This window comes from Lissotriton vulgaris, chromosome 10, assembly GCF_964263255.1.
Source record: "Lissotriton vulgaris chromosome 10, aLisVul1.2, whole genome shotgun sequence".
Lineage (NCBI taxonomy): Eukaryota > Metazoa > Chordata > Amphibia > Caudata > Salamandridae > Lissotriton > Lissotriton vulgaris.
Window position 1 is genome coordinate 75,005,857 of NC_141698.1, and position 25,660 is coordinate 75,031,516.

A 25,660-nucleotide genomic window follows, 5' to 3' on the forward strand; every position below is an offset into this window, starting at 1 on the left:
ATTACCACAACAGACTGAAACGTCGACTGTTACATCCATTTCCCTAGCATTTGAGTTGTTTGAGGAATTGTTTTCTAATGCTTTAGATTAATTTCCTATTCTAAATACTTTTGGAGTGGTTGTTCACACCTAGGATTTGTAGGCTATTTTATGTTCCCTTCATCATGATGTTTTATTGTTTCTGAATGTACCCCTTACATTTCTGTGTCACATTAAAATTGTGTGCCCTGAAAAATGATATCCATGTTTCTTTAATTGTCCTGCTGAATATTCATTTTATGAACAACTACAGTGATGTTTAGATTTTTTCAACGTTCAGTCACCATTTGGTGCTCAACATATTAGTAAAAAGTTAATATGAAATTTGACTATGATTATTGAATAAAATCCCTCGTAGGCACCTTTATCTAACAATCAATTATTCTGACATCGCTTAATCACTGCCTTTACCATACGTTTTCGTTATTTTAGAACTTCAAAACTGGTTATCTGAACCAGAAATTCTTGGTTAACGTTTTTCACAACTCAAATCCATGCGGGGGTAACCTCCCATTCCTTCAACCCCTTTTTGCCACTTTCATCCATTTTTCACAATCTCAGGAGAGGGAAGGGATCCTTCCCCATCTGTTCTTTTTCTAAATGCTCTTGCACAGTACTAAGTATTTCAGAAAATAGATGTTTCTCATATATTCATAGCTGTTGAGTGATCTCTTCCTGGAAGCAGTCCTCTGTCCCTCCTTTTACTTTTTTGAGAGTGTACTTACCACTGAACTTTAACCTTGAGCATACCGTTCTCTTACTTTTTTCTGGGTAATTATTTCGCCACCCCCATGGAAATATTTAATGACCACTCATTTACTCAATTCATGAATTTCCATTTTTTAACATTTTATTCCATCCAAGAATGCTGTACTGGGGAGCAGATGAAGGAAAAACAGAAGCAGAAGGACAGCTTTTTGAGGAGTGTAGAGTGGAAGCTGGGTTAACAAAGGTGCAGCCCAGGATTCAGCAAAGAAAGTATGGGCTGAAATGGATGAAGCGGTTACATGAAAGATGCAAGCACTTCAATATAAGCTAACTGAAGTACACTGGATGGACTACAAAACAGCCCTTACATGTCATTAACAATGTCGTACACAGTATACATAACTATGCAGAGGATTAAAAAATAAAATAATAATTTACCTTCGAAGTAAAATAGGCGTAGCACTTCTTAAACTGGAAGATAGGTCTCCAATTTGATGAGCCCTGGAAAAATATACATTTTTAGCACCATCATAACAGAAAATACATAATAAATTAGCAATGATTTAAGCCCAGAGTCAAGCCCAAAAGTCAAGAACTAAAATTAAAACTTCTCAAATGCCTTCCCAATCACCTCCTCTAAACATTGTGAGTTTACCACCTCAAGCAGCAAGAGGATAGCCATTCATAAACTTTATTCTGTATAGCCACATTTCAATTTAAGCTGCCCAAGAGTAAAATAAAAGGAAAAAAGGGGAGGGGGTGCAGGAAAAAATAATAAATTGCTCAAAGAGCAGGGAAGTAAAATGTGGCATTTGCATGCTTGGAATTACCCCTAAATGCTGCATTTGGATACACAATGGTCAAGTTTGTTGAAAAGGGAGAAACCTAGCCTATTGGATATCAACTCAATAGCAGTTCTTTGTTCAAAACATAAATAAATAAGTGATCATTAGATCAGCTTGTGACGTAAGCCACTTCGAAGCACTGAAGCATATTAGTCTCATGTTGTTGAGGAAAAACCGTCCCTAATCCTAATAGAACGTGCCTGAAGTGTTGATAGGTTGGTATCAACTGCATTCATCTTCTGTCCATCAAGGGGACAGAGGGTGGGAAGGGCAGTCTTTGGTATTTATACTGGTGCTTCAAAGTTGGGGTGTTTGATATGACTTTAAGAGTTCCAGAGTTAAGAGTCTAACAATCTGATTGTCCTCCCATGTTTCTGGCAGTTGGAACTGGATAGTGAGACCAGGTTTCCCTCGGTACAACTCAGGACACTGTGGAACATGCGGTGTACAAAGAAAGTCTGTAATTTAGGGGCCATACTCTCGATGTCCGAAGATAGTACAAAGAAGTTTAAATTTCACACTTTGAGCCAATGGAAACCAATGTAGATCGCCGACAGCATGACCATCTAGAAATCAAACTATAGAAGTTAAGACCGAGCTTGGTTGCTTGATTCAGTAGATTCAATAATTTTGTGATCTTTTTCTTCAGAGGTATTCTATAGATAGATTAAATCAGGCAAGACTCAAGAACAACAAGGTTCTGATCAATTTAAAATACATTAGACATAGAGCAACATCAAGTTCCTTCGAAGTAGTGCAAGATAGTTTTTTTGTTTTTAAATCTCTGCAGTGATGACTTGGTTTTAAGTCCAGAATAACCTTGTAATACACACCGGATTCAGCACCTCAATTTCCCTTTTCCACCATGTGAGATTAGCTTCACCTTAATAACCTACACCTCAGATGGACTTTAGGACGATCACAGGCGATACTAGAACAAATATCAAAATGGCAACCTAATATAGGAAGAACATAAGTGCTGGTCGAAGTACTCTTTAATACATTTGTCTGAACTGCATGAATAAGTTCACTTCAGACTTATAGTATTGAATCAGTCACGGCAATGGTAACTGTACATCTCTAGTGGAAGATTTAAACCATTTGAAATTTTTACTGACTGTACCAATCAACTGTTTTGCAATTGAGATTCTTGTGGCAGGTTTTACCTCTGGTTGTGCATCAATGAACAATTGTCATACTGGCTTTATATTTATGGTTGTGTAAAAGGAAAGCTGTGCTTTGGGTCCAAGATAAGATAATGCAAAACATTTTTGGTGATGTCTAACGTTTGGTGCTTTGTCTGTACCACTACAAATTTTATGTTTTCACTGACCCTATAATCAGACATAACCTTAGGAATGAATCTTATATCTTCTAGCATCGCCTTCCTTAATCCATAAATAGTGACTGGTATGTCCATCAATGATGCATGTAGTTATAGTATCCTTAAGGATAACATTATCATAGTAAAAAAAAAATTAAAAAAAGATCTTTCATGACAATATATTTGATATTTTCATTTCTGGATGGGTTCAACTTGTGGTGAAATCAACTTATAAACAGATTTCATTAACAATGGTGTCTAATGGACATGCTCACTACCAGCATTCTTTATTCAGAGATCGTCCCTGCCCAGGTTCTTTATGCATGCAGTGAGGGCCTTCATGTTCAAATGAATGAATAATACACACAACAACAAAAAAAGACTATGAAGACCACTTGTAACAAACAGAATAAAATTAGCTTTATGGGCATTCGCAGGGTACATTTCTGTTTGATTCGAATGGGTACCCGCCACCATGTGATGGCCTGCAAACTGTCCTTCAAAACAGCTAATTTAGAGCTGCTCTGGTAACACACATCAGGCAATCAAAACGTTTATAAGCACTAAACAACTGAGTGCTGTGGACTTATGGAACTCAGGCCAATATTTAAAGTAGTGCAGTAGAAAAAAAGTTACAAAAAAAACATCTATCCAAAAGGCATTATATTCTCTTTTCTTTTTGCTATTTTTTTTTAACTTCCGGAAATACGTAATAAATAACACATTTTACAGTCAACTGGTTGTACATGAAGTACAGGCTTAATAGCATCCCCATAAAATCAACACGAAATTTAGAAACGGAACCTAGTGGCTTTTACATTTACAATCCATAATGCACACACCTACACATGTTAAGAGCATTTGTTTAGGACAAATCAGATCAGAATAGCGGGTCAATGGCAACAATTATTCAGGCACCCTCAACTTTGTACAGGACTCTTGTGGCTTCTATATGCAATTGTTAATTTGTATACCAGCTGTACATCAAATGTATAATGGGACTGCCCCATTTTTAGGCTATATCCACTCACTACTACAGCCAAACCTATAAACATATTTCGGTGCCTCGAGATCTCCTGAACTCCCACATACCGAAAAAGCATCAATTTTCCTGAGGTTTAATAGTAAAGCATTCCATTCAGAGCATGCAATATTAAGAATCGCATTATGCAGCTAGATGCCTTGGTCCAGCAAAGGTGCACACCATTCCCAGTTTGGGAATTAAGAGGGAGCCTATCAGTGTAATAATGCTAAATATGCTAAATAGTAGCAGCAAGTCGAACTCCAGAGTTCTGGCACTAGCAGAGAGAACCTTGAATATAACGCAACAGTCACAAGAAGTGTATATTTATCCTACTCCTCAGTCTTGGGTATTCATTATTCAACAACTAAGGGGTAGATTTCTCAGCAAGAAGACAAAATGAAGAACAGAAAAAGCAGGATCGGGCAGGCAATGAATGGAGCACGCAGATTTTAAAACATTCATAACAATGTATCTGCAGCATATCCACCCTCTGGTATTTCCATCAGTGTACATGTGGCTACCCTCTTGAGTCTTTCTTCAAAGATTGTGTGGTTTAAAAAGTGCACTCTTAAATGACTGTCCGAGAACTATTTTCAACCTTTCTCTTTCCTCGAGAGGTGGACACAATATGCCTGATGGTTGTCCAGACCTTCCACTGTATTCGAGATGTAGCCTTCAGGACTCGAAACAATGTAGCATCCGACAATACATAGTACCTCAGATATGGCCTTCAGAAATAGGCATAATATGCTATATGTGATGTCCAAACATTACACAACACTCCAGGTGTGACCTTCAGAACTGGGCACAATAATCAGCAGTATATTCCAGAACTGGACACCACGCTCACCTGAAACCCTCTTATTTGGTCATGATACTCAAACGTGCTCAAAAGAGCTGGATATATTTTGGTAGCTTGTGCTTTTGAAATTGGAGAGATAAAATCTATCACTTTTGATGAACCAAGGTAGAAATTGGGGCCCTATTAATCAAAACACGTCTCTTTACTCGTGTTCCTCCTGAAGGACCTTTTGTACATTGAAATACAATTATTTTCTTATTAATAGACCATCAAAACCTTTGGTACTTTTCTTTCTATTACATGGACAGAATGATTGAGTAATACATACAGTAACATAATGCACAGGCATTAGATATGATATGGTATGGGTCATTTCATCCTCCGTATGTGTTACTTTTATTTCGTGAAATATATGCAAATTTATGAGTTTTCCTTTTGCAAACCTTTACTATTTTTAGGACCTAAATAGAGGGAGCGTGAGAAAGTAGGCAAGGCAGGAAGCTAGAGAAGAAGACAGAAAGAGAGCCAAAGAATACATGAGAGACTGAGTGGCGGATGGACAGAGAGGGCAGCAGAGGGATGTGCAGACAAATATGGAGGATTACGAACGATAGAAAGGAGAGAGACATTCAGATCTTGGGAGAGAGGCAAAGATACTTAGGCAGTGAAAGTTAAGGGAGAATTGGACATGGGTATATCTCCTGTGATAGAAAAAAGAGAAGGGCAGTGACAGAACTTGAAAAGCGGATAGAAAGAGCAAAGGGGGAAGAAACAGAACGGGTGATCTAGAAAAGGAGCGAAAATATACATAATAAGGGAGCGAGCTAGTAATGGCGGAAGAGAGCACGAGGGTAGCAAAGGAAGTCGGGCTATGGTAAATAGAAATGAATAGCTGTTTGTGGTCCTCGCGCACCGTGTGACTGTCCCGGGATGCCTATGATCGGCACAGGCCACCAGTGCGAGCCAAGAATGGTCAGCTGGGCCTGGGCCATAGCAAAGGCTGAAAACATCCCTGACCCAAGGCCGGGGGCTCTGTGAGGGCACGGTGTGTGGAGAACAGGGTGCTTGGAAGTAGAACAGGGTCACATGTGTGAAGGAGAGCTGTATGAATTAAAAACAGGGTAATGTGTGTGCGAAAATAAAAGAATGCTGTGCAATAAAACTGTGTGTTAGGGTAGAACAGGATGCTTTATGCGAAGGGCAGGGGGCTGTGTGCAACAAAGTAATGTGTGTGAAGGCGAGGCTTGAAGAGAAAGTGCAGCGTTTGAAGAAAGGTGTGCTGTGTGAATTTTAGACACTCACGCAGGCACAGTACAGTACACAGACGTGAAAATGGAGATCGAGAGGAGATGTAAACAAGGTGAGAGAGAGAAGGGTTCCACTAAGTATCATTCTGCCAAGGAGCGCCCAGGAAGAGACTCTGACTGCCGTGTTACCTCTAGCTTCACGCTACCTGCAATCTGAGGCTGTAAACTGTAGAAAGAACCAGCATTTTTTAATGTGAACAAGGATCGGCCCGCGAAAGTGATCGCCGTCAAGCAAGGCGCACGCCCAAGCACATTCATGCAAGCTGTAGGCCGGCCATGCTAGCATTATTTAAAGCCCTTACTAAAAGTCTCGCCAGACCAATCACATGCGCTGGATCAGGCGAGACCTAAAAAGGGTGGAGTGAGAGAACCACCTTACCCTAAAGAAAGACTGTTAAGACTTATCCCCTGGAGAGCGAACAGCAACCTGGATTGCTGAAGTACAGAAAATCAGCTTCAGGTTACCAAAGGTCCTAAAAGCTTGAGCATAACGTGAAAACGCCCAAGATTTAGAGCCTCTACTGGTCATATGCTTCATTATCAAGGACAAGACCTGAAAAAGCAATTAGATTATGTTCGGTTGACTTGGGGCAGGTGGAAAGAACAGCCTTGGTGAGGTTCTATACATTCTAAAGACTGTGTAATCAGTTTCCCTGTTATGAACTTGCCGACTTAAGCCTACTGAGTACTTTCAAAAGACATACTATCAAGAGAGCTTTCAAAAGGGTTCAACACTTTGGAAAAAGCCAGCAGTCAAACTTAAGCTCTTTGTGAGATAATTGAACCAGGTTGCAACCAATAAAACATACTTTGTTCAATGAGACACAGATGAATGTAGGCGAACTCATCGACTTGGGTGATGCAAGTAAATGGTAACAGTGGAGAATCTGCCATTATCTTGCTTACAGAAAGGAGCGCTTTAATTTATAATAATGAGGAATTAGAAAAGCAATCTCGATATGAAAATGGGTGGGTGGATATGTGAGCCATATACATTGCCCTCTAAGAGGACTACTGCATCAAAATGTTGAGGTCATGAGTAATACTTCAGGAGACACCTTGAGTAATAGATGGCTTTGCACAACTAATTTCATTGAGACTATGGAGGTTTATATTCGCTCACTCCAATTCTCCTTACTATTCATGATCTATCACAGGTAAGAACTGTGTATTAATATTGTCTGTTTCAGATCTTGAACCTTGATTACATCTTTACCAAACTCAACCTATAACTTTTTTTTTTTTAAACAATTGCTCTGGTTAAGCATTTGTTAAGCTCCTAAATTCAGTGAAAACAAGCATTTACAATGCAATGGTTTCGCCTTTTGGTAAGGTTAGAGCTATTGGCATTGTAAATGACAAAATGTGTATTTATGGGTTGGTTTTGAAAACAGATAAATAAATGGTATTGTCATTTACATTGCCATTAGCTTAATCTCTCGCAAATGTGAGACCTATTGTACTCTACGGAGGAGCTCAGCAGACAGCAATTACTACCACACACACCCCCAGAGCCACACACACACACACACCCAGAGCCCCACACACACACACACACCCAGAGCCACACACACACACACCCAGAGCCACACACACACACACACCCAGAGCCACACACACACACACCCAGAGCCCCCTCACACACACACACCCAGAGCCCCCTCACACACACACACCCAGAGCCACACACACACCCAGAGCCACACACACACCCAGAGCCACACACACACACACCCAGAGCCACACACACACACACACCCAGAGCCACACACACACACACACACCCAGAGCCACACACACACACACACACCCAGAGCCACACACACACACACACACACACACCCAGAGCCACACACACACACCCAGAGCCACACACACACACCCAGAGCCACACACACACCCAGAGCCATATATATATATAAAGTAATTATCCAAATGTGGGCAATACAAGCACCTACGATCAACAAGAGCTTTATCAAAGGGCTGGTTGGTGGTTGACCGTTTTGCATGAAGCACAAGAAATGTGCTTTATGGCTCACAGGCACTCATAAATGTCCTCTGAAGGGTAGACAGGCGCAAAGTTTCCTGGGAAGTAATGGAAGAGGAAAGGAAGAGAGGAAATGGCAGGATGAAGATTGAAGCGAGGGAAGGAAGAAAGGGTCAGGGAAGAATAAAAAGAGGAGACGTGAATAGAGAAAGAATGAGGGTGAACACAGTGGTATAAACGTGGAACACAGCTAAGTATGGTGGCCAGATTTTGAGAAGCAAAAACTGGGACAGGTCAGACATAAAAGTAGGACTAACCGCCTTTAGTGTTACTTTTATGTTTGGTCTGTCCCGATTTCGCATATCTATCTACACACAAATACAGTGTGTGTGTATATAAGCACACATTTACAAGACAGCCTTCACATAGCATTATCTTCAGACTTTACAGACACGTTCTCTGAAAGCCGGGACTGTTCGGAGAAATCCGGGGCGTCTACTCACCGCCGAGGGAAAAGCTGGGAGGGGTGTAAAAAGAACAACTCAGACGAGACATAACGAAAAGGAGCCATAATTGAAGAAAATAGGGATAGGGGCTGAAGGGAAGGAAAGACCGGTGAAGGCATGAGCAGAGGAAAACAAACAACGAGGAAAGAGAAGAGAAAAGTAGAGAATCCCTGAGGGAGGAAAGAAGCTAGAGGACCCGAGGAAAAGGAAAGAGCGGAGAATAGAGAAGAATAGGAAGAGGTCCTGAGGGAATGAAAAACGCTCAGAGGATAGAAGTGCTTACAAAATAATTCTTGCTTGAAAAATATTTTACCAAAAATTATCCTCCAGTGCTAACCCAAAATAGTTTGTGAAAGATCATGATCCACAAAGGCGGGGGGGAGGGGGGTACCAATTTTGAACTCCTTCAATAATACTGTTTCAGCTACAGTACAGTGGGAAAAAAAAGGTGGAGGGAGTGCACCAAAAACAGAACAAATTGAAAAGCTCCGAGGGGCAATGTCACGATGGAGGACAGGAGAACAGTGGGACCCCGGCCACAGGTGTTAGCTGACTTGCTGCCCTTTGGCTCCTCTCCTTTGAGGGAGCAGGCCAGTGTGCCTTGTAAAGATTAATGCGAAGGCCAGTCGCCAGCACTTGGGCCCCCCAAGTCAATTACCTGGTGCCCTAAGGGCCAACGGGGTGACCAAACACGACTTCAACAATATTGGCTGGGTAATTCCAGTGTATAGCAGTCCAACTTTTTTGCTTGTGCACAGGTTCTTAGCGCCAAGACAGGTCCTTGGCTTGGCTCGAACTGGGCTCTCCCTGTTAAATCACTGGTTCGACAAAATGTATGCAGATTGAGCAGATGATGAGCAGAAGGGACTTCACTTCTATTCAGGTGTGGTGCACCACTGTGAACTAATCCATGCACAAAGAGTCATGGCAGCAGTTACATTAAAAACATATCTTTGTGAAGTTAAGAAAACAAGCCTCTTTTAGACACTCCTCCTTTTTATAATGACACTGAAGCAGTGGTTTGAGAAAAGGTGCAATCCGCAAATGTAGGCCACTTTTTTTTTAGGATGCCCGGGCCTATTTTGCATCCCAATCCAACCCTCTTTATCACTTACCCATACCCACTTGATTTCTGTCACAAAGATGCCTATTTCTTTTACTCCCCCCCCCCATCCCCGCTCCCCCCCCCCCCGGCTTGCGTGCTTGCTTTCTGCAAATGTTAATGCAGTGAGGCCCATCCTGGGATGTCTTCTCATACTCTGGCTCAGTTATTCCACCTAGTGTGCTCCTCTGTGAAACTATCCTATTGCAGGCGGTGTTCTTTTGGGCATCAAAGCGCTTTACAGTGGCAAATGTGCCCACCACAGTGTTTTGGGAGTGGGAATTTTGTGATGGTAGGGACTGTAGGAGTGGGCAAGGCTGGCTTTGGCAGGTGTGGTCCAGGTGCGTGTGTGGAGAGGGTGGAGCTAGACTTAAAACCAAAATCGACCTTGGTAAAAATGTCCACACCAGCCCCACCCTGCAGGGGGCTCGACTAGAAGTAGTCCTGGGGCTAGGGTTGGGTGATGGTAGCCCATGCCCCTCTGAAAGCCGCCCCCCTAGCTGTGGAAATGTCAGAGTGGGCAATGCACAGTCCAGCCCTGGAAGGGCAATTTTTAATTTTACAAGATCTAGTATTTGAACATAAATCATGGTTCTAATAACCTGTGTGCGCAGAGGAGTTTTAAAAGCACCATACGAACATATTGACTGCGAGGTCACAGCCAGACTCCAATCCCTTCTTGCTCTTTCCTCACAGGCCTCGTCTTTTCCCCTGCTTACTCTGCCTTATTGTGTAAATTTGCAATCTTCACACTATTCAGTTGGACTTGTACATCTGTCGGATGGGAGTGATACAGGGGCCTTGACTGTACATGTACGCGCACATAGAGACGGATGCACGCATTGCCCACCCTGCAGCAGCGTGCGCTGCGCCCTCCTCACAGGGACTTCGGGGCTTCACGCAGTGGCGAAAGGAGGTAGTACAGCCTCGCATTCGCCCAAAACGGGGGCAGTTTTCACCCACCACAACCCCTCGAACGCACTGACACACAAGTGCTTAAAACCGCGAGAACGAGGCTCTGTCACCCGGATGTGTTTTTTGGCATCTTTAAAAATATTTCATTGACTTCGTAATAACGTGTTCCTGTAACACCTCACCTCTCCCTGGACCGGGAATAGCTCAAGTATAAAAAAAGAAAAAAAGATTTTTTTTAAATGGCCATGATGTATTTTTATTATTAGAGGCGTTGGGGATTATTTTTTTACCTTGAAGATGTGTAGTTCAGCGCGAAGTTTCTGACGAGAATAGCCTCTCGATTTTGCCCACATCTGAACACTTCTTAGCAGGCATCTGATTCGTGTGATGCTCAAAGAACATGCTCAACACTTTTTTTCGGAGTTTTATATCGCGCAAACTCGACCCGAAGGTATTGAAGCGCTTTACATGAACACCAGTAACCTTACACAAGGATACATTCGTTTTTTGTAGGCATTAATACAATCTCTTAAAGCACAATTTTCTCTCACACACACACAAAGCATCTCGACTTGAAAATATAAAGTCGCGGCGCTCAACGGTTCCGCTGGGAAGTGCAGCGTTTACAGGGGTCTCAGCGCAGACACAGCGCCTCGTGGGTAATATGGAAGGGTGCAGTCGCTATCTCAGCCCTGGGAAGTACCGTGCTCCAACACACACAGTGCATCTCAAAGGGTTATCTGAGGACGGTTATTGTCACATGGTGTCCCGGGGGTGTCCCCACACCCTGCGCTCTCAACTAAGGGGGTCGTGATCCAACCCCCTCCCCCTCTCACCCCCCCCCCCCCCCCCCCCACACCCCCCTCAGCAGCTACAGACAGGGAATGGGGATCTTTAAGGGCCTCTTTAATCAGCAACTTGGCAGATACCAGCTCATAATTAAAGCAAAAAGGAGGAAAGAAAAATAGATTGATAGAATTGGAAAAGAAGGATGGAGGAAGGGATACAAGAGTCTGTGAAAAGATGAGCGTGTGAATGGATTAAGGGATGGGTGAGGATGAGCGTGTGAATGGATGAAGGGACAGGTGAGAATGAGCGTGTGAATGGATGAAGGGACGGGTGAGGATGAGCGTGTGAATGGATGAAGGGACGGGTGAGGATGAGCGTGTGAATGGATGAAGGGACGGGTGAGGATGAGCGTGTGAATGGATGAAGGGACGGGTGAGGATGAGCGTGTGTATGGATGAAAGGACGGGTGAGGATGAGCGGGTGAAAGGATGCATGAGTGAAATCAGGGATGGGTTGAAAAGTTTTATGGGTGAATGGGTGAGAGAATGTTTGGGTGAGTGGGTAAAAAGATGGGCGGATGAGATGATGGGAGGATTGGTGGGTGAAGGATTGATGGATAAGTGGGTGATAAGTGGGTGAGAGTTGGGTAGATGGGTGGACAAAGGGATGGCAGTAAATGGAAACCTGAGAGGATGGATGAATGGGTGGGTGAGACTGAGAATGGAAGAGTAGACAGAAATCTGAGAGGAAGGGTCAATAGATGAAGGGATGAATTGGACGTGTGGGTGAAAGGATGGCAAAGTAAATGGAAATATGAGAGGGTGGGTGAAAGGATGGCAGAATACATGGAAAGATGGATGGATGGTTGGATAGACGGACGGATGGATGGAAATATCAGCAGATGGGTGGGTGGTTGAAAGGATGACTGAGTAAATTAAAACCTGACAGGATGGATGGATAGGTGGGTGGGTGGGTGAAAGGATGGCAATAAATGGAAATCTGAGTGAATGGATGGACAAAAGGATCAATTGATTGATGGTTAAGTGAAATGGATGGATGCAATGCATAGATAGTGTATGTGCGAACAATTGTACAGGTATAATGGCCAATGTATGGATGGAATGGTTAAAGATTGAATGATGGATGAAAGAATGAATGAATGTCATGGTGAAATTGCAGAGATCGGCGGGTGGATGGAATGGTGAATGGATGAATGGATAGGGGCTTGGATGGAAGAGACAAGGGAGCCCTTCTACGGTGTTCATGTTCACTTGATTCTCTTTCTTGGTGTCATTAGAAACATGGTTCAAATTGACGTATTTACATATTCTGGTTGCTCACTTGTTCTCAGCACACACTCAGTGCATATCCAGGCATCACTTAAGGAAGGGTCTGATTATCACTCAGAGTATCAGCGCTGGTGGGTCCAGTGCCCTCACCAGCACACATAGCGCCTGGAGACAGGAAGGTTCTTCTAAGCACGCAGTGCCCCTCGGCGCTGGAGAGCCCAGTGCTCTACACATGAGCTCTGTGCACGTCAACACTTATATCTCGGAAGGTAGCGCTAAGAACTCGCACCACGTCAGGTTTTTTTAATAATTAATGGTGCTGCTATTTTAATGGGCGTTAAATATGCTTTAAAGAAATGTTGTTTCCTCTCTGACTTAGCCAGCAGCGCCTTTGAAACTCCGGGTGATGCTTGCAGTCGAGCGCGGGTTTGCACTCAGTGAATGAGAGCAGCGCTCAGTCTCCCGCCTCGGTGCGGTATGCAAGTCGGGCTCGGGAGCGGGGTGCAGCCGGCAATGTGTATGTTCTCTGACATTTCTTAAGGGTGGGGGCTGTCAAACGGCACCCCCTGGCTGGCCATATGTAGCACGAACACCCCCCTTGTTTGCCCGGACCTGTTGCCTCAGCCGGGAGAGCTGTGTATTGCCGGGGGCTGGCGGCAGCGGAGCTGGGGGCTGCGGAGTCTCCCAGCCTTGATCTTGCCTGCCTGGGTTGTTTTTGATCCAGTTTCCTTTCTTTCCCCTCCTGGCTGCCCGGTTCCTCCCTCGCTCTAGCTCTCTCGTTTGTTTTAATCAGGCCCCCTCGGGGGGCGGGGCGTGTCATGATAGCCCTGCCTCCCCAGCGCTGTGTGTGATAGCCACATGCTGCAACTGCCTAGAACAAGGTGAGCACACTTGTAAACAAGCAGCAGCGGGAGTCACGAGGGGGAGGGGCGAACAAAGACACGGACAGCTGCAGGGGGGACGGACAGCGGAATACAACCATGCGGGACCAGGACGATCGAACAAATGATGAAAAACAGCCATGTAAAAAAAGAAAGAAAAAAAAGAAATAAGTACACGCCCACAGTGGACACGTCGCCAAAAGCCTAAAAATCGCCGGAACGCCCACGAATCTGCTCCGGCTAGGACGGACAGATCTCTGTTCCAATGGCTAGCCTCCATTTATGGAGCTAGCCAATGGAACAGAGAGGCGGTGACCAAGCCACATACTGTTCTCATTAGATTTCGCCTGCGCGAAAGGCTGCTTGCGCAGCTTTCGACAGGCGAAACCTAAAAAGGCATGTATTGCATTTGGTAAATTTGAATGAACATAAAGACAAAATAAAAAAAAATTATATCTAGAAGGAATCAATTCAGAGGTGCAGGAAAAAGTAGGCTAATATCAGCAAGGTTGGGCTGGCTTTAGAAAGAGGACTGAACACCCATGTACAACCTCCTACATTGTAAATTACAGAGAATTTGGTCTATTGTAGAAAGATTTGGGACATCTACCCAACAGAAGGCAAAATGCATGCCTTCAGATCATGTGAAACGTCTAGCACTGTTTGAGCATAGACACACAAAGACATCCAGGCCCATTTAAGCCACATTCACAAAGCACAGCTGTCAAAAGATCATTGAATGCATTTTACCAGATCTCAAGGGTCTTGTAAATTAGGCAAATAGTCTAATGAAAAGACGTGCACTAGAAACACAAATTCCGCATTATACTTATTTGTACTGATGATGCAGACATGCTGATAAACTTTCTTTTTTTAAAGTAAAGGTGGTATAGGACAGAAAACGTGGGCAGAGTCAGAATTATTAGAGGCATTAGCAAATGAATTTGATAAATTCAAGTTCTTTGCATTGGGTTCTTTGAAAAATGACACCTACTCACTCAAAACAGAGACGAGAGAATACATCAACACCTCCTCTTAGCAGACTGCTTCTGCAAGTCAGCTACAAAGTTTACATCAAGTCTTTAGATCATGTGGACCTCATTTAGAGAGATTACAGCTCACATATTAAGAAACAAAAAAAATTGACCGGCTTTCTTGAGGTCATGCTCCAAAACATTTCCTCAACCCCGATTATTTAAAAACTGAGAGCTTGAAGGCACTCAACATTATGGGATCCGCAATACATATGTTTAGAGATGAATGTACACAGAACTGTGAAATAACAGATAATGAAATCTTTTTAAAAAGAATGCAACATCTCAAACATTTCAATCACTTAATGTGCTTTAGGCACTGTGTGCATTATACGCAAACTGAGAATTTGCCTTGAACTCCATTTGGGATACAAGTAGCTCGGACATCACAGAGGCAATGTCTGAACTCGAGTACACCTACTTTAATAACATGCAGTGTCCAAAACAAATGGGTATTCTGTGCAGTTTGATAGATGTGCACTCAAGGGAATGTTACTAACCTGCTGCATCGCTTAATCTAGGAGCATTACACTTACTGGACAGGTAGTGTGTCACATAAATCAGATTTGGGACTTTATTAGGACTTTGGACGTCTTTGAGAGGGGCCGCCACACCGTCACCATGCTCCAAGACCGCCAAAGCCATAAGAAACCGCACTCCAGATTATGACGGTCTCTGGCGTGCAGTTCTTTGGCGGTCCCACTGTGGTGCTTTTGAAAAAGGCACCGCAATGGAAGAGTCAAAGGCAGTTCCTGCAGGGCATGGACTTTAAAGTCCATGCCCTGCAGGACATGCGGGTGCATGCATACAGGAGGGCACACCATGTGCCCTCCTTCATGAATCCCCTGGCGCAGAGTTATCAGGGTGTCCTCCCCCCTTTGATTCCTCACCGCCACACTTTTCATGGCGGGTTCACCGCAATGAAAACTGTGGTGGTGAGGAAGCTCCTAATACGCTTGGCAGTGCCGCAGTGGCACAGCCTGCATATTAGGGGCCTGAAACCGCTGCAAGACCGTCTGGGATCGCAGATCCCTGGCGGCAGCAGGGGTCCAACCGCTCTACTTCTCATATGGTTGTCGGCTCACTGGAGCAGCCGTAGTCACACCACCACTGTGGCTTTGGCGGTGCATCAGACCATCAAACTCATAATAAGGCCCCAGGCATCATTTAAAATGGTACTAAATCACAAGCACATACTTTGGACACTTTGAAGAAGAAGCATTGTAATAGGTTGTTTCGAGTATTAAATCCTTTACAGGCAGAAGCATCAAAGAAAATACCGAGAGCAAACTGGCAGATTCTCAGAATCTGGCCGTTTGCTCCCGGTATTTTTGCATTTGGGATGCATCATCCCAAATGCAGTAATCGCAATTTAAGGAATCTCTAAATAGCAATTCCTTAAATTGCTCTTGCATTTAAGGAATCCCAAAATGAGATTCCTTAAACGCAATGCATAAAACCCCAAAAAATAGCGATTTTGCTAATAGGGGGAGCAAATTACCATGAAGTTGAACTTCGTGGTAATTTGCTAAAACTTTGAAAAATGCACTTTTGTGCATTTTTTAAAGTTACATGTTGCGCACACACATGCCCTTAGGGCATGTGTGTGTGTAACATTTGTGCACAGGTCCATTTCAGGGGTTCAACAGGGTGTCCTTTGGACACCCTGGCACCCTTGAAATAGCGGAACATTAGCGATTCTGTAATAGCTAATAAGGAATGGCTTTCCCATTCATTCCTATGGGCCTTTAGGCCCATAGGAATGAATGGGAAAGCCATTCCTTATTAGCGATTAGCTATTACCGAATTGCTAATAAGGAATCTGTAGGAATCGCTAATAACATTGCGATTCCTACATGCATCCCGTTTTACCAGTCTTTAATAGCGATTCCTTAATATTCGCTATTAAGGACTCGCAAAACATAACTTTGATGCATCTGCCAGTTAGTGTTTATTGGTTCATTACATGCACCAAATTACAAAAAACAAATACAAATGATACTAGCAATGTTCTTAAACATGGACTAATTGAACGAGCTAGTGAATGCGACACATAGTACCTATTAAGTGCTTTCCTACAAGCGGCTGTGCAGCACCTCTTTGGAGCCTAAGCATGAATATGGTGATTCCAGGCTCCATGACATTAGGGGAGGGCTGCCAGCAGCGGTACATAGCAAGAGCAGTGTCTACAAATCTAGGTTTCAGACTGGATAGCTACCGAACAGGCTTGGGCCTCAGACAGCCGACCTATCTTTTTGGTTACACAGGGGTAACAATTTGAGCCGTGGACTGCAGATCTGTCACTCACATTATGCTCTGACGGACCAGGCATATATAGATCAATCGAGGAACAAATCAAGAATCTCAAGTGCAGTAAGGAGCTGGGACCACATCACTTCTCTGCATGGTTTGTTCATGATCCATTCAAATCTGCCTGCTCTGGTGAATGGTGCATTATGAATTTTCATTACACAGAGTCCGCTTTGGTTATTTCAATTTTTTGCACAGGCTTGTTATGCAGCAAACTGCGTTATTTCATAATTCATCAACACTACACATTTAGGAACCATTGCTCACCCTGCATCTTTTTTCCCCCCACATCGCTCTCTTTTTTCCTGACTCTTGAACTCGTCTTGTCACCTCCTCTCACTTACCCTTACGCTCTTTCTATCTCCATCTCCTGAACTCCAATATTGCTTAAAAAGTGAATTTAGTTTTGAGACAGGAAAATCCCTGAAGTAGGAATGTGGATAATAAAGAGATGCACGCTTCAAAAGTCCCCAAAAGCCTCCTGAAACATCCTTCATTAAAAGAACTAGCCATGCATGCACATGATAAGTAGGACTATAAAAATCCACAGTTAGGATAAAATAACATGGCACGGAGGGATTTGTCTTCTTGAACTTCAACACCCCAGGACTGCGACACTGGAACTATACAAGGGGTGTCCGAGTTCTACAACACAGAACTAGTGCCAGAGAATCTGGACAAACTTTTCTTTAGTTTATTTATTAGCCTAAGCACAGATGGTCTAATGTACCCACTACCCTCCATGTTTAATGGAGGCTACGTTAGTATGCAGAGAGGCCTGGCAGTCAGAACTCGGGAGAATGACTTGGGAGGCCTGCAACATGAACTAGGCAGAGTTCAGACAAAGCACAACATTCACTGATGTAGGTGCAGGATCTCTGTGCTAAACGGCTATCTCAAATAGTGAGCAAAGATACTAGCCAAGACCTCATCCCCTCCACACCAAAGATTAGCACCATCTGACGAGGTAAAAAGGCATACCGCTTTGTGCAAATTGCTTTCAAAATCCTGCAGACTGTTTACATTTCAAACATTTGAAAATTGCAATAAATGATCACCATACTATAAAATCATACTGCATGCTTTGATAATAATGGAGACCAAGTGCAGGTTAATGCAGATTGGTAGTGTCATGACATTGGTATTCTAGTTTATTTCTGCAGAAAGCATCGAAGGTGGTAAAGTAAAAAATGCTCACAGTGGTGGTTCCTTGTGAAACACTAGCTCTTTCACGATTCCTAGGAGAATGACAGCAGCACTCTTTGGCTTCTCTTTTTCTGCCTTTTTCAGAAACTCTTCCACCTTTTTGTAGACTTCCGAGTAGCTGAAGATTTAACAAAGGCAAAAAACAAGCTGTAAACTTCAAAAAAGCAAAAATCACAGATTTATAAACAGTGTTAAAACAGGCACAATCCCTTAAAGTAGACTCGCACTCCTAAACGTACAGGACACTCATGGTCTACCCTACCAGTATGGCAGCGTGTGGGTAGCAAAAATAGCATTTTGCAGCACTCATGCCTGCAGGTAAATCCCACCATGTTTTGGTGAGGTTCCCAGTACTGCCCAGTTAAGGGAATTGGACAATCCAGTGTCATGATGGCACAATAGGAAGCCTTCCTTTATTCTGAACTGTGCAGGTAGGAAACAATTTAGCTTCCATGCCACCTCTCCCTGCTACAGAAATAGTAAATGTAATCTTCATTCTCTTGAGGAGGTTTGGGGACAAAAACAATGTAATGTGGTAGGCACTTCCATGCAGCACTTTCATCTCTTGTGCTCTCAATTTAGCTTTTTACAGACATCAAGGACAAAACAAGAGCTCAGCTTGGTGTTTGCTATACAAAAAGCATAGGGTTATTTGTGCCTTTCCATCCCATAAAGATCATAGACCTCATTAAGTGAGAATTGAATTACATTTAAAATATGTAATTATGCAAGTAGGAAGACATCCTTCAGGTGATATTCATTAAGCACTCATTACGCAATGCAGTGCTGCTGTGGAAGCAATTGCTCAAGTAAATTGAACAAGATTGTGTGAACAGGCATTGATGTCCTTGAGGTTCCACTCCCCAGGAAACAAGGAAAAATTATGAATGGGGCACCATCTGCCCACTAGTTGCTCTTAAACTGAATAGGAAGATGAAGGCTTCAACGTGGCCTTTGTAGGTATCAAAGATGCCAAAATACTGGTGGTACGGGTCACCGAGGTGTTGTGTGGCTGAAATTAAAAGGAATTGTCACCCAAAACCATTTTTTGCACGAATCAGGCAGGCTGCATGGTCTTTTTGCTTTTATTTTGATGTCAGGGAGTTAAAGTACATGTCCTGCACGTTGAATCCTGCCATCTTCTTCTGAGGCTGCAAAACTTGAATGTATTCTGTTTAACCCCGAGAAACAACTGGAAACATACACTTAAGTCTGCTGTAAACTAGTGGGATTGTACTGCAGTAGGCATGATGCTTCTTGGCATTAAAACATCCATATGGAGTAACGGAAGCGTATCCAGCAGAGTGAAATTAAGAGAACTTAAACTGAGCGTTTGGGAATCCTATGGTGACATCCTACAAAGGAGGCTGGATCACATGAAGAGTTGCAATGTACCTTCACCCTCTGTATCAATACGTCTTTTTGACAGACATTTACAGTAAAAGTAAGTCATTTAATAAAAAGCAACACAAATGTATTTAGGGATTTAGCAAGAGGTGGCAGGGGATACAAACGCGTACATCTGTGAAACATATCATATTGGTGAATCAATAATGGAATTCAAAAGCGTAGCTTCCCTGCTTCAGGAGATGACTATTTCCAACCATGAAATCAGTGATGTAAACTATTAGGCATGCAGAGGACGGTCTGTGAAAGCCTTTACAAATCCATAAAAAAGGAGAGATTAAGTGAACTATATCCTAAACTTGAAGTATGGTAGCAAAGTGCTCTTAAAAGTGTAATTGTTGAGTACTTACAAGTGCCCAACAAACACCAAACCGCAGCGCACCAGCAATGAGCAAAATAGGTAAAAATTAAAAAGGGAACTATAATTAACAGTGGGATGTCTGTTCAGCTGAAAAGCAGGAGAGGTCTATCATTGAAATGGTCCAGTTTATTGAAAACATTAACACTGTCTATGAGAATTACATTTTGGGTGACGGCAAAGGTATAAGATGATAGGCAGTTACCTGTATATTATGATGTCGGTGTGATACAGGGTGCATGGAGGGCATGGAACAGAACTTCTCATATGACCGCGATGACACCCACACGTGCAAGGGAAGAACTGATCTCGTGCCATTCTTGTTCCCATAAGATACTTGTTGTATTCTATAGTGAGCTCGTGCACAAATGTCAGTAGAAGAAATCCTAAAAAACATAATTAACAAAATTGCCTCTTCAACGTCCAACTATGTATTCTTGCAATGTAATCTGTGATGATTCAATCACTGGCATCTATAGGTCCTACATAAAGTAGCAACGACTCACATGCTGCCTGTAAAAAAGCCTTATGGCACAGATCTTACGCCCTCTAGCTAAATCCCCAGACAAATCCTGAAAAGAGAAGCTTTAGTTATTTTCTGGATCTAAACAGACAGACAGTAGCATGCGAGCCTCTTCAGGCATCATGCTTGCATTAATTCTGCAGCAGTTTAATTTCTGTTGAAATATTGAGAAGTCAAGTAAAGTCACCAATGCAACATATGCAGTTGGATAAAAGGGACATGGAGTCGTAGAAGTAACAAGGCCATTGGCAAATGCACATCATTTCCGACAGATAGAACTGATGAGTGATTCTTGGTCACACCCAGTATGATTCCACTGGCCTTCAGAATAAGATACATAACATTTATGCAGGGAGAAAAAAAAACATACAGGGGTCCCATGACACTCTCCCTTAAATCATACCAGAGGAAGAGCACATACTGGGCCAAGTAAGCAGCCTCTGTCACAGCCTCGAAATGTTGGTCAAGACTACCCTTGTTCTACTCATCCCTCCCCACCACCCCTCAACCTTACATAGTGGACATGCACATTTGTATACTACTGGTTAGTATTATACACAACCCAATGCAGAAAATATGTCACAAAAAGGTAGCAAAGATCAGATCGCGAACTACTAGCAACAGCGAGGAAAGTTTACAAATTGAAAAAAACTAAGCGTTGCATTTGTTCATATACATTCCCTATGAATCTAAGTCCTTACAAGTAATACTAGGTATCTGCCATAATGTTAAGTGAGATACGGGACATGCATGTACGTTAACAATACTATACCTACGCAGTGCATAAAGGAAACCTACACAAAGAAATACAGGCTAATTATAGAAACCAAACAACGGCATAACATAATAAAGGATATTATACCAAAGGTCACAGATCATGTATTGGGAGGCATTCAGGCTTAACATAAGCAATAACCCTGTGAAGACACAACAGGGTAGTCTGATAACCGCTTACAACAGGCCAACATTTTACAATGGTTAAGCTCATGAGACAGTTCGGCACTGACTCCAAGCCCCTCACATTAAGTAAAATAGTCAATGTACAATGCAACATCAAATGCCTTCAAACTGACCAAAGACTGGGAAAAAGGTGAAAACCTGTCGAATAAGGTGGCAGCAATCTCTTTCAAAGAGGAAAAAAGAACGGAGTACATGATGCAAAAGACTCAATTAATAGTAATATAGCCACAACAGTACACACATGAACTGTTAATCAGGGTGTTCTACCCGAGACCTTCTGCAGATCGTAGACTAGCATTATGCAGACTTCCATCCGCTGTCTTGAGCACCTGAAGTATCTCCATAGCTTTGCCTGGATGTGGAAGCCAGGTGCTTGAGCAGGACTCGCTCTTAACAAGAAGGAGTTACTGCATTAGGACATTTGGCCACAGAAGCCTTGCATACTTGCACATGCTGTGGCCTCCCCCTGGGCAGGTAGCGGAAGGCACATTAGGAACAAGTCTGTCTGTACATATTTCCACAGAGGAGAGCCCTCAGGAGCTGAAGAGATAGAAGACAGGAGGCACTTTGGAATAGCTACCCATGCAGTTATGAAAAATATTATTTGTTCATAAGAACATTTTCTTACAACAGCCATGTTCCAACATTGGAATGCCCCTTTTACGAGTAAATAATGGATGGACATTACAATTTATTACCAGACAATATGAAAACCTACAATCCCTATATGTAATATTGTAGAACAGTTTATCTAACACTATTCACCGGTTAGAAATTTGGCACAAGAGTTGTAACATTACAATGCTTGTTTTGCAAAAATCTACAGACTGGACGGCTGTTCCATGAGCAGAATATCAATCAAAATTTAAACAATTTAAGCAAAAAATAGATATCCAGCTCGGTTTCTTATTTTCTTCCCCTGACAGTGCTATCATTAGCCATTGATACAATTATGTCATTTATCGAGCTTTGGGCTTTAGTTCAGGAATCCAGGAACCTACCTATTTGCTCCACGTCTTTACCACATGCAAATCTGGATATTAGTGTGTTCCCCATTACATTTAGTTGTTATACAGTCTTTAGAAGGTTACCATCATCAACTTTTTATTCGGTAATTGAACTTTAAAAGTACAGCATATCAACAATTTGTAATCAATAACCAATACGGATAAAACATCAAATATGCGACCATTTTAAAATACATGAATCAACAATATGTAACAAGCAGATTAAACCCATATCTTTCCTATTCCAAGCTAAAACCATTACTTTATATCATCCAATTCATTATACATATAATACATGTTTACATAGGAAGAGTGAACATTAGAACAGCTCCAGACCTCCTAGTCTCAGAAGGGGGCAATTACTAGGAACAGCAGAAAAAAAAAGATCCTCCCCCACTCAATCTTTACTTTGATCTAGGTATACTCTAGAACACCTCTCCAAAATCTATCTCAGATCCCTTAACCTCATAGGAGCGTCGAACGTTCAGCGCCCAGTGCTGAACGTTCGAATAACGGGTGCTGGCCCGTCGGCCAACGGTCATGCGCAGCACTGGCAAGGTAGTGCTCGCGACGACCGTTGGCCGACAGCAGCACTTAAAGGGTTAAGCAGCTTTGCCCCAATACTCCTGCTCCATTGGAGATATTTCACAACTGTGCAGACAATGGGTTCAATTGTGTCTGCTCGCAAGAGCCCTAACGCCACCACACATTGCCTAGCTCACAGTTGCTTACAGATAGGGAAAATCCAGGCATCCTGGGTTTTGCGTACGCTGGGCAAAAGACCAAAAAAATACATTCATGTTCTCATCTGGATACTGACATGTTGGCCAAGCCATGCTCTTATCTGCTTTAGATTTCCATGTTGCACAGAAGGACTGCAAAGGAAGTGTACTGTGTCTAAACAGGATTTACAATTGCCTAGCCGAAATTTTATTTATTTATTTTAAACAACAAGGATTTGCACATACTGTGTGATATTACATCCAAAAAAAAGCTGCGGTTAAAGCTCCTTGCCCATTACTCATCTCAGTTGCCCATATATGAACTCAAAAAGCTTCTTAAAGTGTAGCCTTAGAAAGAACCAGGGGGCAATCGGGATCCTTCCAGTATTCCTCAAGGCCGATTTGAGAGAGTAGCTCTCTAATCGATCAAATCAGGGGATCCAATGGTTTTTGTCTAGTTTGATTATTTCTTTAAAAACATTATAGTACTCCACTAGGGAAGGCAATGACTCAAGTCTTCTCCAAAATGAAACCGGTATGAGCTGTGATTTATGGATAATCTGTTTCACACCCAGATCCCAGCGTAAGGGCAACAAAGGCTACTCTTTGGGAGCCCGATCAAAGATCCCAGAAAGTTGATCTCAACTTTTCCCAGACTGGACAACACTGCAAAACACCCCCCTGTCAGCTTCCGCCTTCGCATTATATTTGATCCTTTCAGAGCAGGTAAGATCGGTCTAGTTTTAGACGCCCAATACATCCTCTGTATCAGACACATGATGACCTAAGTTCATACTATTCTTCACCTGGGGAGTCCAGAGCATGTTATGGGTGAAAGGTATAACTAAGTAATCAAATTCTGGGACTCTTTAGAGTTCTGCTCACTCTAGTTTGATGGTTCCACTAAATGACTTATGTGGATTAATGGTCGGAAATTTAGTTTTTGATGGACTTATCAACCCTCTTTCTGCACAAAAGTTTGCAAAACGACCTCCCAGCATCTGAAGGTCCATGTATACAGTACTTTATACAGTGCATCTCCAATTGCAAGGTACCCTGATTTTAGGGCAAAGTGGGCGGCCTTTATCTTCTACATGGTTATGTACTAAGACTACATATCCTCCATTACTACAATATTTTCCTGAGCAGGCGAGGGTGGGTCACAATGAACATATGACACTAGTAAAACAAAAAGTGACAAATATGATGCACCATTAGAAGTACTTTAAATTAAAATCCTCCATTTGAAAGAAGTCTGAAGCTGGCATAGGATCACTTTCACAAGGTGTGTGTGTATGTATGTATATATGGATGTAGTATCTTTATTGAGCGAACCTAGCCAAAATGCAGTAGCGCAATCAGGGGAAAAGATAGCTAATGAGAAATTGGAGGGGAAATTGGGCTTGGCGAGTGATGTGCACTGTTACTTCGTAATGATGTAGCGTTCCTTACAGAAGAGCGCTTCTGCTCATTGCTAAATTGGAGCAGGTTTGAAGCGACCCTGATGGATACAGGAATGTTGTTCATATCCTGGTGGGATAAATGTAGAAGGCTTGTTGCCTTGTTTTTTCTTTTTTGCACTTCTTCATTTCCATTCTGATGGTGTCCCTGAATTGGGTGTTGTTGCAAGTGCCTGATGGGTAGTGAGCCGATTAGCCAGATAGGCAGGTGAACTGGTTGTAAAGCACTAGACCGCATCAACCCTTCAGGGTTTATCTACTTGAAGATATCCATCTTCCAGGAAAGCTGGAGCTCAAAGGTAAAAGCTTTCAGCTGGACCTTCCACAAACTTCTAGTCCAGAACTTTTGTTTGCAAGTCAGCACAAATGAGTACTTCGATCCTAGTAAACATCATGGAAAATTCTTAATCCAGTCATTTCCAATCCTTTCTAATAGTGTCCTTTTCAAAGTTTGTCATACCTTACTTTAGAGTACCTTCATCTTTAGATCATTTTGCTTATTACATTTTCATCTTTTCGAGTAACTTGGTTTAGACATTTTACATTCTTTATTTCTTAACTCTAATAATGCTTGGCTAGCTGCTGCACATATGTGAGGAGGGAATTGCTTCTTGAGCTAAGCTGCCAAACCCTCACAAAAAACAATTTAGGTTTGAAGGGTGGAATTGTTTGAGACTTGCAGCATTTCAGGCAGATTGCGCGTCAACAACGCAGCCGCTCTTCCCCCAACAACGTAACATTACAATTCCCTATAATCTTCACTATAAGAGCAAGAATACATAGCACATTAAGTCTCAAGGAGCATCCTTCCAAAACTTGCTAGGTGAAAAAGGACGTCAAATACACCAATAGCAGCTGCCTTAGATCGTCACCAAATAACTTGAACTGAGAAAGTTTGCTTACCTCCTTGTCGCAGATCCGCATCTATCTCTGTGAGGTCCAAGTCGAATATGGTAAGAATGCCAGCTAAGGCAGCATCGCGCTGACTCTTCCAGAATATGCTCTTGTTGTGTGCGTTGCAATGGCAAATGGAAACAGTTGTCCAATAAGGACACTAGTTGATAGGAGATTTGAAGAAGAATAAAGAAACACAGGATTACTTTGGTGTTGCAGGTAAAGGCATGTTTACTATTTTTTGTTCTAAGAATTGAAAAC

General features: G+C 42.6%; 1 protein-coding gene across 3 annotated transcripts in view; it reads right to left on the bottom strand.

Annotated features, from left to right (window-relative positions):
* The window catches only part of LOC147684697 (uncharacterized), a 292,946-nt gene that overhangs the window by 156,884 nt on the left and 110,402 nt on the right, over nucleotides 1-25,660 (bottom strand). For all 3 annotated transcript variants that reach the window (XR_015300652.1, XR_015300653.1, XM_086940535.1), the window contains 4 exons: nucleotides 25,409-25,559; nucleotides 20,039-20,219; nucleotides 18,061-18,186; nucleotides 1,186-1,248 (listed from right to left, as the gene is read on the bottom strand). Coding sequence is in view for 1 of the 3 variants with exons in the window: in XM_086940535.1 (XP_086796661.1) it covers nucleotides 1,186-1,248; nucleotides 18,061-18,186; nucleotides 20,039-20,219; nucleotides 25,409-25,559 (521 nt within the window). In the remaining 2 variants the exon portion in view is untranslated. The remainder of the gene's footprint in view (nucleotides 1-1,185; nucleotides 1,249-18,060; nucleotides 18,187-20,038; nucleotides 20,220-25,408; nucleotides 25,560-25,660) is intronic.